Raw genomic sequence first — 16400 nt, forward strand, 5'->3', positions numbered from 1 at the left:
ACCTTAAGGGAACTGAAGGCAGACATTTGACTAGAAGGAAGTTGGGTACATCTGACAAGCAAATAGCACAGCTTTGCTAAAATCCTCGTTGACTAATACCATTAAGAGCAAGGCTAGACCCCTAGTTGGCCTGTAGGATCTGCATGGATTTGTGATTCTTGATTCCACAAACATCACCTCCCTCCCTCCCTCCCTCTCCAACTCCTCCTATGCTAAGAGGCACTCACTGGGAATAACCTAGGATCAAGGGGACTTTGCTAAGCTAAGCATAGTTTTAGAATTCCCCACACGCGTTTCCATGGAATCCAACCAGAAATCAGAATAATCATCATTTTTTAGATCCATTGCCTGATTTCTTCAGAGAAAACTCTTCTTCCCGGGCTGATTAATATCCTCAATGCTTTCCTTTTGGAAGGGAAGCCTTGTTTCCCCATCTGGGTGTCAGTTTAAAGTCTCTAGTGGGCGTCTTCTTGAAACTTCTCCCATGTAATTGATGGAACAAAAAGACCCACATGTTCTCTGCTGTCACCACAATCCTTCCTTTATCGATTGCCCCAGAGAAGTCCTCCCCCCGCCCCCCACCTTTATATACATAAGTAGAAACCAGCTATGGTGTGGACACAGAGATGCAAGAGTTAAGTGCGACAGACCACTGGAGAACATCCAGAACCCAACACGTCAAGCAGGCCTGGGAGTTGGTCAGCTCCGAGGGTGTGTAAGCCAACACAAGTATCTTTCTTTTTTCTGTTTTCTTTTTTACTAAACATTAAATTATTTTAGGAAATAAAAAGCTATTTACATTGTAATTATATACAGTAAGCCATCTGCAGCCTCTCTCTGACATGCACAGGGCAGGGCCTTTTCCATCAGGTGTGCATGCTTTCCGCAGCCACGTCCACTTCCCACCCACCCACCTCCTGCGGATGTAACTGGGAAATGGTTTGTGTTATCCATGAGGGCGGTGGGGAGAAAACCGAGTCAGAGCTTGGTGATGTGGGGAGGGGGACATGGCAGGTTAGCGAAAAGCAACCCAACTTATAAAAGAAAAATTAAACAAGACCACAAGGAGAAAGACAGTCCTACTTCTTGTCCTACCACTGGCAGAATAAAGCAAGGAGGCTGTGGGAAGTTTCACTCTTTGCTCTCAGCACAAATACAGCCAGTTTTCTTTTTCTCTCGTTTCAATTAGCCAAGAATGCCTTTCTCTCCCAAAGCGAAGCGTCTGCCTGCTATTTATGAAGGGGCCCTTGAGAAACAAAAGGTAAAAAAGATGTTTTCATTTTTCCATAATAATAGTAATAGGAATCATCAAAAATAAAAAGTCAGAAGGGTGGTTGACCACGTGGCTTGCTGGGTTTACACGCTAGTACAGTTGGGGATCTCTTTTGTGCTTTCGCTGTTCGCAATGGTGGCAATGCTGCCTGCAGAGGAGAGAAAAGACACAGGGAGAGGAGAATGTAAACTTCACCAGGGCAGGGATCTTTGTTTTATTCACTACTAAATAGCCAGCCACCTAGAACAGGTGCTTAATAGTTATTTCTTAAATAGGGCCCCTGGATCTTCTCTCCCATCAGTTCACTGACACTGACAGGTTCCTTCATCCGTGTTTGACATTTGCTATCTTCTTTCTACATTAGCATACAAGGTAGGAAAAATACACTGAGCACCATTTACATCTACTGATAACAACAGAAATAGCCAGCATGTATTGATCACTTACATATGCTAAAGACACTATGCTAAAAACATTACAAAATTTAACTATCACAATGATCCCAGAAGAGAGATACTATTATTCCCATTTCACAGATGAGGAAAATGAGGCACAGAGAAGTCACAGAGCAAGTAAAAGGCAGAGCAAGAGAATGGACCCAGAGGTATTTGATGTCCACACTTGTGTGGTTATTGATAAGGACAGTAATACTTTTGCTTCATTGAAAAAATGGAAAATTGCAAACAATAATGACTACTTGGCTTCATCCCTCCAGCCCCACCAATGCTTCCAATTCTGATTGATTTTGAAGGAAAAAACAATCTGCCATTTTGCGTGGCCAGAGGTGGCAGACAAATTTTGAAACATGATTATGTCACTGTAGTCAGTTGTTTTTTCCCCACCTTCCAGTCCGGTACTGTCTGAAGGACGTGCCAAGAGCACTGGCTGACCTGCAGTATGGAGAAGAGAGGACACAGGGGTTTGGCAAGAGGTGGTACAGGGGCACCTACCTATGACCCGGGTGTCCAGCTCTTTGTCCAGCAGTTCCTCGGGCTCAGTGAAGTCACTGAGGGTGATTTTGGGGGCATTTTCGCTTTGGCTCACTGACCCAATCATCTCTTGCTCCTTGTCGTGTTGGACTTGAGCATAGATGTTAATCCAGGGGATTTTCCTACATGGGGTGGGAGCAAAATCAGATTATGATCACAGGGTGTGCCGTACTTGGGCAATTGGATATATTGGGTGATACGGAGAAGAAGCAGCCATACCAGGAAGGATCTATTTCGGGGGAAGAGATAGGCCACCCCAAGACACTGTGGCCATGGGTGCCCAGGGAAGATGGAAACCACAGAACTATCTGAGGGATAAGAAACATGCAGCTGTAAATAGAAGGGAAATGCTATTACACATCAGTTATGCATTAAAACCCTAAAACATTTGCCTGTTGTTAAGATGTAAAGAAATTGGACTTTGAGACTCATGAGGTTGCATCATAGTGGAAAGACCTTTCTGTTCCCCTTGAAAGTTGCATCTCTTTTGTCAATTCACATTGCGTTTTTCAAAAGAGGATCCAAGAAATAATAGAATCAGAGCGATTTCCACTATTTTCAGAGCACTGTCCAGGGATCAGGAATCTTAAATGCTCTGATAGTTTCTTCATCTGTTCAATGGTGATAACAATAGCTTCCTTCTCGGGTTATATTTATGGAGAGGACTAAGGAAGACAGAGAAGCTAAACAACTCCTTTCAAAACCACAAAGCCAATAGGTTTGAAAACAGGAGGCACAGAGATGTGAGGTTGGAAGGACAGGCAGATTCAGACTGAAATCTTCTGGGCATTCATCTCCTCATCCACTGTTTTCCAAACTCTGTAGCCACTTTGAATTCCTCAAATCCAGCCCTTCTCAAACTTGAGTGTGCCTATGCATCTCCAGGGACCTCGTTAAAATGTGGATTCTGATTCTGTGGGTCTGGAATGGGTTGAGATTCTGCATTTCTACTGAGCAACATGGTGATGCTGCTGCCACTGGTCCAAGACCCAAACTTTCAGTTACAAGACTCTACGCTCTCTTCCCCATCTTGGGGACATGGAGCTACAGGATTCCCTCTGTCTGTAACAAACCTCTTTCTGCTCTTCTCATGACAGTTTCCTTCCTGTCCATCAGAACTCAGCTTACATGTCATCTTAGAGATGCCTCCCCTGACCACCTTCCCTCCCCTGTTCTTCAGGGTCAACAGAATAAATAAATAGGCTGTTCGTTTGGAGTGATGTAATAGGTGTTTTCTTTTTTTTTTAACTTGCTTCCTGTCTTTCTCTCCCTTTAGACCTTGCCCCATGTGGGCAAGAATTATGATTTCTATGTTCGCTGCTGTAAACCTAACTCAGCACAGTGCCTGGCAATGGGTCATATTCATTAAGTACTTGCTGAATGAATGAATGATTGAATGAGCCCAAAGTCTGCTCATTCTACTTTCATATACTGTGTTCTTAAATAAAAAGATCACATTCTAACCTTTGAATATTTTATCTAGAGAAAACCTCAATTACCTCACCTAAATGATGGAAAAATTGGACTAAAGTCCAGGCATTTCATGAAGCTGATTACTGACACAGATGTGGTTTAAGCTTTGGACACTGTACCCACATCAATCTAGAATGCCCCACCATCATGTACACTTCTAAAGGAAAATCACTCCGTTCTCCTCATAGCAACTAAGGGTATTTTCCAGTTTCTACTTTCCCCTCCTTCCAATGAAGTAGACTGTAGAGGCATTGAATAAGGTTTTCCTGTAGCTGATTCAGAGAGAAAAATCTGAAAGTAGGTTTAATGTTTGTGGTAGTTTCTACCTTTCCTTTATGTTCAGTTTTCATGCCTTTAATGTTTGCTTTCCATATATTAAAGGTTGGGCCCTCACAACTCTTACTGGCCTACACCTGCTTCATATAATTTACAAGAACCTTAAATGAATAGATTCTATGTGAGGCAGGCAGCAAACTGCAGGCTCTCTAAATGAGTGTAATTAAAAATTCATGCTGGCCTCTACTTTCTTCTTCTTATCTAAACAGAAATGCAGCCTAATGACTTAGATTCCTTCTAATCATAAAAGTACATATTACTAATGAACATTGGGATCACCTGTAATATTTATCAGGTGCTAGGGGCAGCCAAACCATTCCTGATCACACATGTCTGTGTACTTCAGAGTCATAACCAGAGTTCTTGGCCTACCCTTTCCTGCTTTCCTAATGATACCTATGAGAATTTGGATACATTTTCCCTTATAAAGATTATTCATTTTATTTCAATCTCAAAAATCACATCTAAACACAGGCACATTTTTCATCTTTTAAGAAGATGGCTGGAAGGGAATGAATTTCATGTCACAATTTATAGAATTCAAAAACCATCAAATTGTTTTTCATTTCTTAACATATTTTCTTGTAGGATTTGTGGGAACAGAAAGATAAATTAAGGTTGAAACCCATTTTTGGAGATGAAATCAGAGATTGAGACATTTTTTGGGGCCACACAATCACAGAGATTTTAACAGGAGTGGTAAGATGGAAAATCCCTAGTCTCCTAAAAATCGGCACCATAATCATTTTTTCCAGATATGATGGGTGTTAGAGGCCTGTGGGAGAAAATTTAGAGAAAGCAACATAGGCTTCAGACTATAATGAAAGCCCTACTTGAAACAAGTCTGGAAAAATATAAAAGCTACAGATGTTTTCCTGGGTAACAGAAACAGCAGATCTACAGATTTAGAAAGAAGATCTTGCTAGGCAGAATTGTCAGAAAGTAAAAGCTATCTCATAATGATTTTTAATTTATATTACCTGATATATCAGAAAATAGCAGCCACAATCCAAGAATGAGATCGATAGTGAGAAGGAGGGTGAGATTTACTTAAAAGAAGTTTAGGGCTTATGATAACTATTCTCCTCCTCTTGTCACGTGACCAATTGGGATGACGAGATCATTTTTAGTGCACGCAATAAATGTTTACTGAATGGTTTAATGAGTTAATGGTGAAGATTAAAAAAACCAAAGGTTTTGGTCAGAAAACACAGCAAGGCCAGTGATCTGGAAACAGAAACAGAATTGCCCTTTCTCCTAGATTGTGCTGTCCAATAGATGTTTACCAACTACATGTAGCTATTTAAATTTAAATTATTTAAAATGAAATACAATTTAAAATTCAGGTCCTCAGTCGTAGAGTGACTGTGTTACACAGCACCAATTACGGAACATGACCATGACTGCAGAAAGTTCTATTGGACAGTGATGAAAGCAGCAAAGGAGACTCTGGGCATCCAGGGAAAAGAATCTGACCTTTACTGTCAGCAAACCAGGCACCCTCCACACAGCTATTATTGGGTTTCAATTGGCTGGGGAGGGGAATAAGACCAAAGGAATAAAAGCAAAATAGAACCTGAAACTAAGGGCTTGAGTATTGGGGGCGGAAACTTCTAGCAAAACAGGCTGGGAAAGACAGGGTAGCTGGATACTGGTTACTCTTAGCTCACTCTGCTGCTTACCCAGGTTGACTGGCATTTGCTTCCTGTAGCCTTAACTACATGATTCTTGGCTGCTACTTGGGAACTACCAAGGTAGAATAATTTGGGGATGCCATTACCTGGCACAGATTTAAATATTACAGTGTTCACATTTAGAGATGCCTACATTTATGAGTTGACTGTCAAGGAGTTTAACAGCATTAATAGAAGAACAGAAAATGTCTGAAGTCACAGGATACATTTTGCCTTCATTGGCAGCTGCCTGACACAGATGTCTCTTTGCAGGACTCATCCTGGCCCTTGTCTTCAGCAAACCAGGAGCCAGAAGGTGATAAATTTGGTTTAGTTGATCTTCAAGGCCCAGCCACCACCAGGCTTCCCCACAATCAAATCTTTGGATGAGAGAAATTTTCCTTTGCCCGTAACTGAAGCACATCCATAAACAGATGGTGCCCTAACCAGACCATATCTATATTGAACCTTTCTCTCTAACAGTGATATAAAGGTTTTTTCCCCTCTTCAAAGGAAGAGGAACAGGTGGGTAGATATGTCTTGATCCAAGGAGCCACAAACACATATTGGTCTATAAATTGACTAGAAGGTAAATTGACTCTGTCCTGCTATTGGACATGGAAAGTCATTGGAGGGATTCCTCTTGTTGCGGTTAATGCTGAGACGTGCATTGAGTGAAACTGGAGTTTCCAAGCCATCAGACATCCACTAGGGTTGTGGGGATGGGGAATGGGAGAGTAAAGCTGATCTCTTCCAAAATTTAAAAGCATTACCTCCAGTGCCTAGAAAGACTCCCAGGAGCAAGCTATGCTTTTGAAACTCATCTGACATATTTCTTGATATTTTTATTTTACCCAAGATCAGGCTTCTTAAGAAGCACATCTCCATACTACTGATAACATTTTTGTGTCCTTAGTGTGTGCCAGTTTGTGACACAGAGGTGTCTTTGTAGTTTATAATAGCTCAGTTTTGTTGATTATTAAGCATGTGCCACCTATAGAGATTATTAAATTTAAACTATATAGCGCTCTATGAAGTATTATTATTTCCCCCATTTTACAGGTGAGGAAACAAAGGCTCAGAGAGGCAAATTCAATTGCCCATGGTAATAAATGCTAAAAGTTAAAATCAGGTCTGTCTGATTTCTACCAGTACACCTACTGGCATAAATGTTATTTGAATAATAGAGCAGAATTATTGATCTCAATTTCATGCTTTTAATAAGCATCCTCCTATATCATCCCTCCTGTGGTCTTCCGCAATAATTTCTGAACACATGTTCAGTTTGTTTCTCCTGCTTGCCTTCCCTTTAAAACAGGAAAAAGAGGGAGAGGGATAAGTTTGAATATTTTCAGTATGCAAATTATACAGAAATATTGGATAGCTGTGACACAAGATAAGAAAATGTGTATGTGTCTCTGTACCTGTGCATGTCAGTTTTGGCTGCATTTTCTCTGCTTAACCACCCTGCATGGTTGCTAAGCTGTAGAGAAAGATCTTCTAAACAGTTGAGCCCTCTATTTGGAAATTGGGTGAGGTTTGAAAAACCCTTACACTTCTCTTGAAGAGAAAAAATTGATTTCATAGGCTAGCCCTCATTTTCCTAATTCATTATACCTATAAATTGGATAGAGTTCAGATTCTTAAATCCATTTATTTCCTGACCTTCACCCATTCCTGCTTTTTCCTGTGCCAAACAGAGTTTCAAGGAGAATAAAGATCACATTTTTGAGATGAGTTTAGGGATGTTCGTTATGGGAAGAATCAGCTCCCATGAACCCGGTCCAGAGATCACAACTGAGTGACAGTAGCACATACCTTTTAAACTTGTAGATCAGAAACACAGCCAGGCCTACAAACACCACTGAAAGGAGCATAAGCATGGCTGAGCTGCTGTGCCCAGCACTGGAGTCCACCAATGGAGCTAGGAGGAAAGAACAGTCACATTCACTTGGAAGCTATTAGCTGAAGAGAGTACCCATTGGAGAACGGAGACTAACTGGTCTCCATCCTTATTGCCAGTCTCCAACTCCAATCTGGGCATGCTGTGTGGGCACAAGCAGCAGTCCTTACTGCTGAGAATGGAATCCCCAACCACTGCTTCTTAGGGAAATGAAATTCCTCTACTCTGCCTGGGAAATCTTGCTTTTCTTGATGTAAACTGAGCCTTGTGTGTACAGCTGAAGGTAGTAGAATGGCTTGACTGCTCTTTCTCTTTAACAATAGGTCTGCCTGTCAGTAATGACTGTAGGCAGCTCCTTGGAAACTTTGGATTAAATACTAATGCAGTGTTTCATTCTCTTTCTATACTCTGTACACAGCTGGATGGGTACATCTGGAGCCGTCACATCTTAAAAGTCTTACATTAATAAGAACCATTTAGCAAATATACTCACCTAGAGAGCCAGAAGTGGATGCCCAATGGGGCATGGCTTTTTTATTCCTTTCACAAATCAACCAACTAGAAGTGGTTTCCATTCTGACTTACACTAAGACATCATAAATTGGAAGGGTGTTTTAAAGTTATCTAATCTGGCTTCCAAATCAAGATTCATGGAATCAGAGAATTGTGAAAATTAAGAGAGCCTTGGGTCTACCAAATGCAATCCCAACTACTGTATATTAAAAAAAAAATCAAGGTCCAAAGAAACTGTGGTATTCCCCAAGATCATCCAGGGGTTGAATGGCAGTGCCATTCCTAAGCAAGTCTTCCTGCCACCTCAACAGGATGCCTCCAAAAAGATTCGGTTATCTTTCTGAAATGTCACTACACAAAAGGGCCCTTTTACAAAGTCATTTTCAGGCACACCCATTTCCTATGCTTCCAAGCAGGCACTTACCTAATGTCAGCTGTGTGACATACACAATGACTTGAACCCCAGGCTTCAGCTCAAACTGTACCAAATTCTGGTTTAGAGCATTAAACAGCTTCTCTACAACCTGTAAAATAAAGAAAGGGAAGACTTGACATAGATGAGTCTCCTCATGGGGGAAGAAACCAAGGAGAATGTCAATAGGCAAAAAAAAAATAGCCATGTTCAATCAGGGGATAGCTCCATAGTTCTGTTTATGAAAGAACATTGGAAAATCCTTATCAGTCTGGTTTGCACAGCCCTTGGAGCCCTGGGAAGTCAAGAAAGTAGTTAGTATTTTCTCTTATACTGGACAGGAGAATAAGACACAAAGAAGTATCCATAGTCACCTAGTGAATTAGAATCAATAGCAGACATAGATTTTCATTTGACTCCTAGCTCAAGGCTCTTTCATCCACACCTTTATAACCTACTGTAGAAAAAACTGTTGTGGGTTCCAATGAAAGACAGTCAAACCATCATTAGTTCTTTAATCTGATCAAGTAATATACACAGGGTAGAGAGGCCCCTGCTAGGATTAAAGCAGGCACGTGTTCTCCCAGCTGGCTCCTCCATTTTTTCTATCTTAGAGACAATGGGAGGCAAGCATCAAAGCAAAAGCTGCCTCCTTTTTGTGGAATAGTTTTTCCTCTTTACCTTCCCCCAGCAAATCTCAGAACGCATAACATCGATTTAATCACTCTGTAATTCCCACATGAAAGCTGAGGCAGACTTAAGCCGTGGTCCCTAACTCTTACCTCGCCTTATGCACCTTAATATCGCAGCTGCTATTCATCACCATAATTACCTATTTATCTAAATGGATGGATATGGTAGCTTCCAAATATAGTTCACACATGCCACTGCTATTTCAGTATAAAGAGGTCTTGTAAAAGTGAAGTATGCATTGAGAAGTCATATTTATTTCTGGCCAACTTCAACAAGCAATCCTGCAAGGCAAGGAACCATTTCATTTCCAGAGGAATTGCCTGTTATGACATCTGTGCTGCTTGAGGACTGGGAATGGTTGCAGGGAAGGGGTGACAAACAGGTGGGTACCATAGGGACATGGAAGATGTCTGTACAATGATTCCCTCATACAGGAGCAATTGTATTTGTTGCATGCTGGTTTTCAGCAGCCCCAGTCTCGCTTGTTTCTACTTCTCCTGACTTAGCACCTTGGGAAGGCAGGGCAGGGTGAAGCCGAGTGCAGCCAATCAGACCCCAGCAGGAGCAGAGAGTAAGCCAGGGAGGAAAACTGGGACTGGCCATCTCCCTAATACCAGGATAGTGTGCAGGTCACGGAAACTATATGCCCATTTGATAAGGACAGTAAATCATAATCCCTTTTGGAAACGCTGCTGCCTTAGTCAAAGCAAGATGAGGCAATCCATCTCTCTCCAGAGAGACGTGTTTAAAAGCAGTTTCTTTTCTCCCCAGAAGCAGAACTTAAATTGACCAGAATCTCCAGGGCCAGTGCAGTTTAAAGTCAAGAAGCACATTTTCCCAGAATAGATAGGGGAACTCAAATTCTTCTCTCTGTCTCTCCCCCAAGACAAGTCATTAGAACGGAGACATTAAGCAAGGAGCAGGCATGCCAACTTCTGGAATGAATGAAGCCAGCGGTGCTTTTTCTCCCTGTGTGGCTGAATAATCCCATCTCTTTGCATCGGTGTTTTTTCTGGGTGAGGGGATTGTTCTCCAAGCCCTGGGCAATGGACAAGGACTAACAGGCTACTGGACCAGTGGGAGACAGCTGGTACCCCCTTTATGTCTGGGGATTACTCTGTGTCCCTTCAGAGTGTGAGGAGGAGGCAAGTGTCCTGGCCAGTTTTTCTTTCACCTACTTGTTCTAGGTCTTCTTCGTTGCCTTTCCTCCTCTCCGTCAAGTTCTTGGTGGGGAGGATGAAGAGCTCTGCAGAAGTGGGGAGTCCAGGGAACACAGCCACGAGGATCTGGTCTTCCGGGACACTGGTGACCTGCAAAGATATTTAGCCCAAAGCCTGAGGTCCTGGGGAAGGCAGCCGTCCCCAAGAAATAGTGAGAAACAGAGCATGTGCGGCTTAAAGGCTCGCAGAAGTGTTTGCAATGCAGCACTTCAGGAACTGGTTTCAAAATAGATCTAGGCTTTCTTTTTGTTTACCCCTAGAACTTCTAGATAAAGAATCATTAATGTCACTGCCTCCTCTGCTCCTACATACATTTTTGCTACAACTGAAATAGTCATACAAGTGATTTTCAAAATATTAGTTTCTGGAACGTTTGCAAAAGCTCCTCCCATATTTTCCATTTTTCTGCTCTAAGAGGACTAAAACTTCTGGCTAGAACATGAACAGACTGACTACAAATGAGAAAGCAGTAGTTATAAACAAACATGGGAAAATGCAAATTTAAAAAAAGCAAAGCAGCACTTGTTTTAACTTACTAAAGCAGGATAATTTTTAAGTTAAAATAGCTAATACTGATGAGGCAGCAGCAAAGGAATTTTCCTCATTTGTTGCTGGCAGCACTAAAAATGGGTACATATTGCCAATTTGCTTTCCCAAAGACTTACTTTAAGGCCATACACATATTCATGCCCTTCATTCAGTAACTGTAACTTGGAGAGTGTGTCCTAAAGAATTGATCCAAAGTACAGAAAAGCCATATGCAGGAAGAAATGTTCACATTACTTAAAATAGCAAACAAATGGGAAAAACTAAAATAGTTAAAAAATAAAAAAAAGGAACCTTAAGTAAATAATGGTATAATCACTCAATAGAATATTATTCTACCATTAAAATGAGAATGAGAACTGTAAGGCAAATTGAAAAAAATGCTTATGATAGCTGCATTCTGATCTGTTTTGTTACAAATGTAGAGAAGTAAGAAAAATAACAAAACACTAAAAGTTGCATTAAGATGCTGAGATTGTGGGTGAATTTTTCTATTCCTGAATGTTTAGTAAAAGATTTTATTACTTTGTGATTAAAAAAACCTAAAGGTAAGCTTCTGTCTCATGGCAAATTCCCAAAGAAAACAAACTCTGAGTTCTCCCCCTGTAGTGTCTCCTGAACAACACCCTTGCCTTCTGCCAGTCCAAATATGCTATGTGATTTTTGATTCAGCTGAAATACTTGCTTCTTCCAAGAAGTCTGCCCTGACTGCTGCTTCCTGCAGTGATCTCCTCCAGTCCCTACAGCAAGCACTTTCAGATTGCCATGGCCGCCACATTTCAGGGACACAGATCACGTCCACTGTGACGGATGATTGTATCCATCTTGTCCAGTCTTCTCTCTGACTGGTTCTTCATTGTGTGCTTGCCTTTCTCAGAATTCCACTTTGTGGCTACCTCATTGTTCTGACAGAGGTTGGACACAGAGCAGAGACTCAATGAATCCTTGCTGATTCGAAGAGAGGAGGAGGGGTTAGTCATTTCCCATTTGCTCAGCTCTGATTCCTATCTGGAACTAGCCTCACAGATGGGACCTAAATCTCAGGGATGGGATAAAGAACAGTGAGAGAGCCAACCTACAGGGAAGTAAGAAGCAGCAGTCAGAAGCCTAAAAAGTTCGCCAGTCAGGGAGTCATCCTCTGGGAACTCCAAGGGGCCTTTACCAGACCCCTCAGTATCCTCCTGGAAGCCATGGCCCTCGAGGAGGTAGAAGTTTCAAGTACCCAAGTCCATGGGGCAAGAAGGTCTTATCTTAACCATCCAGGGGCTGGAAGGCTCCAGAGATCAGACAAGGAGCAAAATGCAGAGAATCACCCAAATGGAGTGAAGGGGATGAACCCAACAATACCCTGGCTGCAATGAACTGTTGTCCCAGGGAACTGGGTTCTCAGAGAGCACCAGTCAGTTAAGGAACTGGAAGTACCTTGTAGCTGTGTGTCTAGAATCACTTAATCCCATCCAAAGGGACATGTGAGAGACTACTCCTCAAGAGATTTAAGACCTCAGCATCAATCAGCATGATTATGATGTTGACGATGATGATTATGAAATTATATATGAAAAACCAAGTATGTTTTTAATAAATACAATCATAGAAAAAAAAAAAACCCACACAGTTCTGGATGTTTCACGTTCAAAGGAACAAAGGCAATTTCATTTTCATCTTTTTCTATGAACCACCTCTTTGTAAGAAGATTGGAGGTGAAGTTAATCTTGTTGACAACTCCCCATAGGAATTCTCTCACAGCATTCTCTTTTATTTGTTCTGCTTCCTTTCTATTTGCTCCTCCATGTCCTTCCCTGAATCCTTCCCCCCTGCCTTGGGGAGTACCAGCATCCATGTCCTCCCAGACCCCTACTCTCCCCAGGAAGCTTAGCATCTTCATAGCCTCAGCTCTCAAATCTCCCCCTCCAACATGAACTTGTGCTTGACCTTCAGACCTCTATTTTCAATTATCCTGGTTATCTTCACCCAGTGTTTCTTTCATGCTCCAAATTCATTATATAAAAGAAGAAATCATTATCTTTCCCCAAGGCTATTTCTCCTACATAATCCCCGATTTGTTTAATGGTTGGGCCATCTCCTATCTACTCTTCTTATCAGAAAGAAGTTCCCTCTCCCTAATCCACACTACATTTTATCAATCACCAATTCTATTGTTTAACTTCGTAAGGAAAAGTGAATCTCTTGTCCTCAGGATCCTATCTCTCTGGACTAGAAAATGGCAGTAGTCTTTTAACTGGGCATCTTTTGTGAAGTCTCTCTGTCACCCTATTCACTTCCCACCCCAACAGTCCATCGTCTATATTGCCACCATTGTGACTGACTGAAAATACATATCCATTGGCAGCATTTTCTTACTTAATACAACACCAACAACACATTTTTCACACTCCCCAGTGCCTACAGGATGTATACCAACCTGCCTTTAGCTTCTCAGACCTTTCACAATCTGACGTAAGCATCCTAATCAACTTTAGCGATACCTACCTTAACAGCCCCCAGGTGGACTATACCAAACTCTGCCATTTCCCAAGTATCTGTATTCTTTCCATAGTCGGCTACTTTTCACGTGCTATCATTCCACCCGAAAGACACTATACTCTCCCTGAGTAATACCCCTTGTCCTTTAAAACACAGTTCAAATATCTCCTCCAAATACCATTCCAGTAGTTCATCAAGTATTTGTTGAATTTGTGCCAAGCCTGCACTTCCCTGGATAGAGTGAATCACACTTTTCTTCTGTCTCCCTTGGGATGCTGGCTATACCTCTCACACAGAAATAGTCACTCAATAGACTTATTTCCACATTTGAATAAGAACATGCTTTCTTCATCATTGTGTGCCTAGCCCCGAGCACATGGTGAACAAAACCCTTTCACTTTCTCCAAAGCAAATCTGACTTCAGTTTAACTGTCATTTTATTACCCTGCAGGCATGTTTTCTGGCCTGTAGCCCTCTGAGCAGTCAAGGGTAGTCTTGCGAGTCTGAACTCCTTGTTAAAAAGACACTCTTGGTGAGCAAAGTGCTGGCCAAGTGCATGATTTTAATGTACTTTCATGACTGGTCCATTTAGGGGTCAAGCTCCTTAGAAAAATTCGGGATAAACATAGGATCAATTTCCATCCTCCAAGCACTGGACACATACACACTCTCTCTCCCTCTCCCTCTCTTTCTCTCTCTTTCCTCATTTCTTTCCTCACTCCCTCCCTTCTTCCTTTCCCTCTATTTTACAGAGAAATAATCCTTATCTAAATGTAGAATTATGGTTTTTAATCCAAGAAAATTGTGTTCTCGATTACACCATCCAGTTTTTTTCTTTATTCACAAACACTTTAACAAAAATAAAGCCAACTTACTTTAACCAGAGATCTCTTGATGACATTGCCAATATCTTGCCTCCACTCAGGAATGTCAGGATTGTGGTAATCCAGATTAGGAGAAAACGACAGGAGTTGCGACTGGAAGTATTCTGCAAGGAGAGAGTGTGTGAAGGAGGCTGGGGAGAGGAGGTGGGAGTGGGACTGACAAGCAAGGGGACTCCGAAATCTTTGGGCAATAACATAAGGATACACTCTTGGGGGCTTCAGCTATATTGCTTAGTTTAAGCGTGCTTCTTGCCCTCTGAAAGAGAGTTGGATTTGGTGATTATAAATAGATTTGGTCCCCTACAGGTCTTCTAGGCCCTAAGATTTTAAGCTTTTGGTCTCTATAAAGAATTATCTGAAATGAAAGATAAGTATGAAACCCAAAGACAGGCCTTTGTTCCTGTAGGTGGGATCATGCAGAGCTGAAAAAGAGCCTTAACAAGTTGGAATTGGTTGGAATGGAGCCTTTTCAATTCTCCTTTCCTCAGTTCCTTTGTCCATCCTGCTAGAAACTGCCTTGGAGGATTAGGAGATTAGTTGAAAGAGCCCTTGGTTCTAGGGGGTGGCGGTAGCAGTGGGGAGGGGGGGTAAGGAGTGAGGGGGAGTGGGGGGAGGCATGTTCTATTGATTGACCTGGGTGATGGGTACACAGGTGTGTACACTTTGTGATAATTCATCAAGCTAAACACTTATCATCTGTGTACTTTTCTGAATACACAATATGCTTCAATAACAATGTTTACTTTAAAAATATTCCAGGGGCCTGTTGAGAGAATCTGAGCAGTAAGTTTGCAGAAGAGTAGCGAAAGACACTCACCTGCAATGAAGCTAAAGAAATACGGTCTAAGGTAGAGGCTCACACCTTTTAGTACACCGTTCTAGAAGACCTTAGCCACGGAGGCTGTTCCTAAGGCCCGGGGGAGGTTGTGTTGCATGGTGGCACAAGCACAACTAATTTAATGTTTAATAATTTTGATATTTAAGAATAGTTCTCCAACATTGAGAACAGGATGGTGTCACTATTTACTGCTCTCCTGACTTGCTTGCTCTACCTTTATGTTCTTGGTCTTTTTCTCAAGCCTTTTCATCCAATGATGTTGGAATCTCCAACAATCAAAAAAAAACACATCATTATATATTCATCTCAATACCTGGGCTATGAGTTCTGCAAGAGCCAGGCCATGATTTCTCAAGCTTTTGAAATCACCGTCATTGCAAATGTGTTGTAGACACCTCAGCAGGACATCAGTTCTAGCTCCTTCTGTGACAGACTTTCCAGTTTTGCATTCCTTAAACTTAGGATACATATGTCTGGCTAATGAGAACCGCAAACAGGTTGTGATGTAGACACATCACAGGGTACAACAAATGTGTGTCTGTGACCTGCTTCTCTTAGAACCCCAGTATCCATCCTGAAATAGGGAAGGAAGCAGGTTTGGTTGCCTCTTGTGGCCTATATATAATTTCCCTGTGGCCTGGGACATTTCTAACACACTCAGCGATTGCTGCTAGGATGGTTAGAGGAGATGGGCAAGGGAGGAGGGGGCATCATAGGACAATTTTCAGGGCTTACCATGAACTGCGATATCTTTTGTGTCCTGGATAAGGGCATTCCCAGAGGCCACCTGGACGGTGATGATGTTGGTTCCCTCTGCAAGGAATGTGAAGGAAATGCTGCTGTCCAAGGTGATGAGGGGCTATGGATCAGAGAAGTAAAAACACCCATTTAGTCCTCAGTTGGGATACCAGATTTCCTCTTTTCCTGTATCCTGAGGCTGTCACAAATCTGCAAAGCATTTGCATACCACCAAGGGATCCTAACTTGGAAAAGAAAAGGAGAGAAACACACACACATATAGACACACACAACATTTTACAGGGCTTCCTAAAATTGTGATTATACCCAGCATCCAGGGAGAGTGTTAATATACTTGAAACATATTGGAAAATATTAACCCTGAGGGATGAAGAGAAGATTGGACACCCTGGATTTTGTGTGTC

At 41.8% G+C, this 16400-nt stretch overlaps 1 protein-coding gene across 1 annotated transcript in view; it reads right to left on the reverse strand.

Moving 5' to 3' along the window:
• Positions 1-207: 207 nt before the first annotated feature.
• Positions 208-16400, reverse strand: part of SORCS3 (sortilin related VPS10 domain containing receptor 3) — a 593008-nt gene continuing 576815 nt past the window's right edge. Inside the window, exons 21-27 of the mRNA XM_037804383.1 lie at positions 15973-16096; positions 14391-14503; positions 10444-10575; positions 8585-8684; positions 7563-7668; positions 2224-2384; positions 208-1421 (exon numbers count right to left, since the gene is read on the reverse strand). Of these exons, the coding sequence (XP_037660311.1) occupies positions 1357-1421; positions 2224-2384; positions 7563-7668; positions 8585-8684; positions 10444-10575; positions 14391-14503; positions 15973-16096 (801 nt within the window). The 3' untranslated portion in view covers positions 208-1356. The remainder of the gene's footprint in view (positions 1422-2223; positions 2385-7562; positions 7669-8584; positions 8685-10443; positions 10576-14390; positions 14504-15972; positions 16097-16400) is intronic.

Source organism: Choloepus didactylus, chromosome 15, assembly GCF_015220235.1.
Source record: "Choloepus didactylus isolate mChoDid1 chromosome 15, mChoDid1.pri, whole genome shotgun sequence".
Classification (NCBI taxonomy): Eukaryota; Metazoa; Chordata; class Mammalia; order Pilosa; family Megalonychidae; genus Choloepus; species Choloepus didactylus.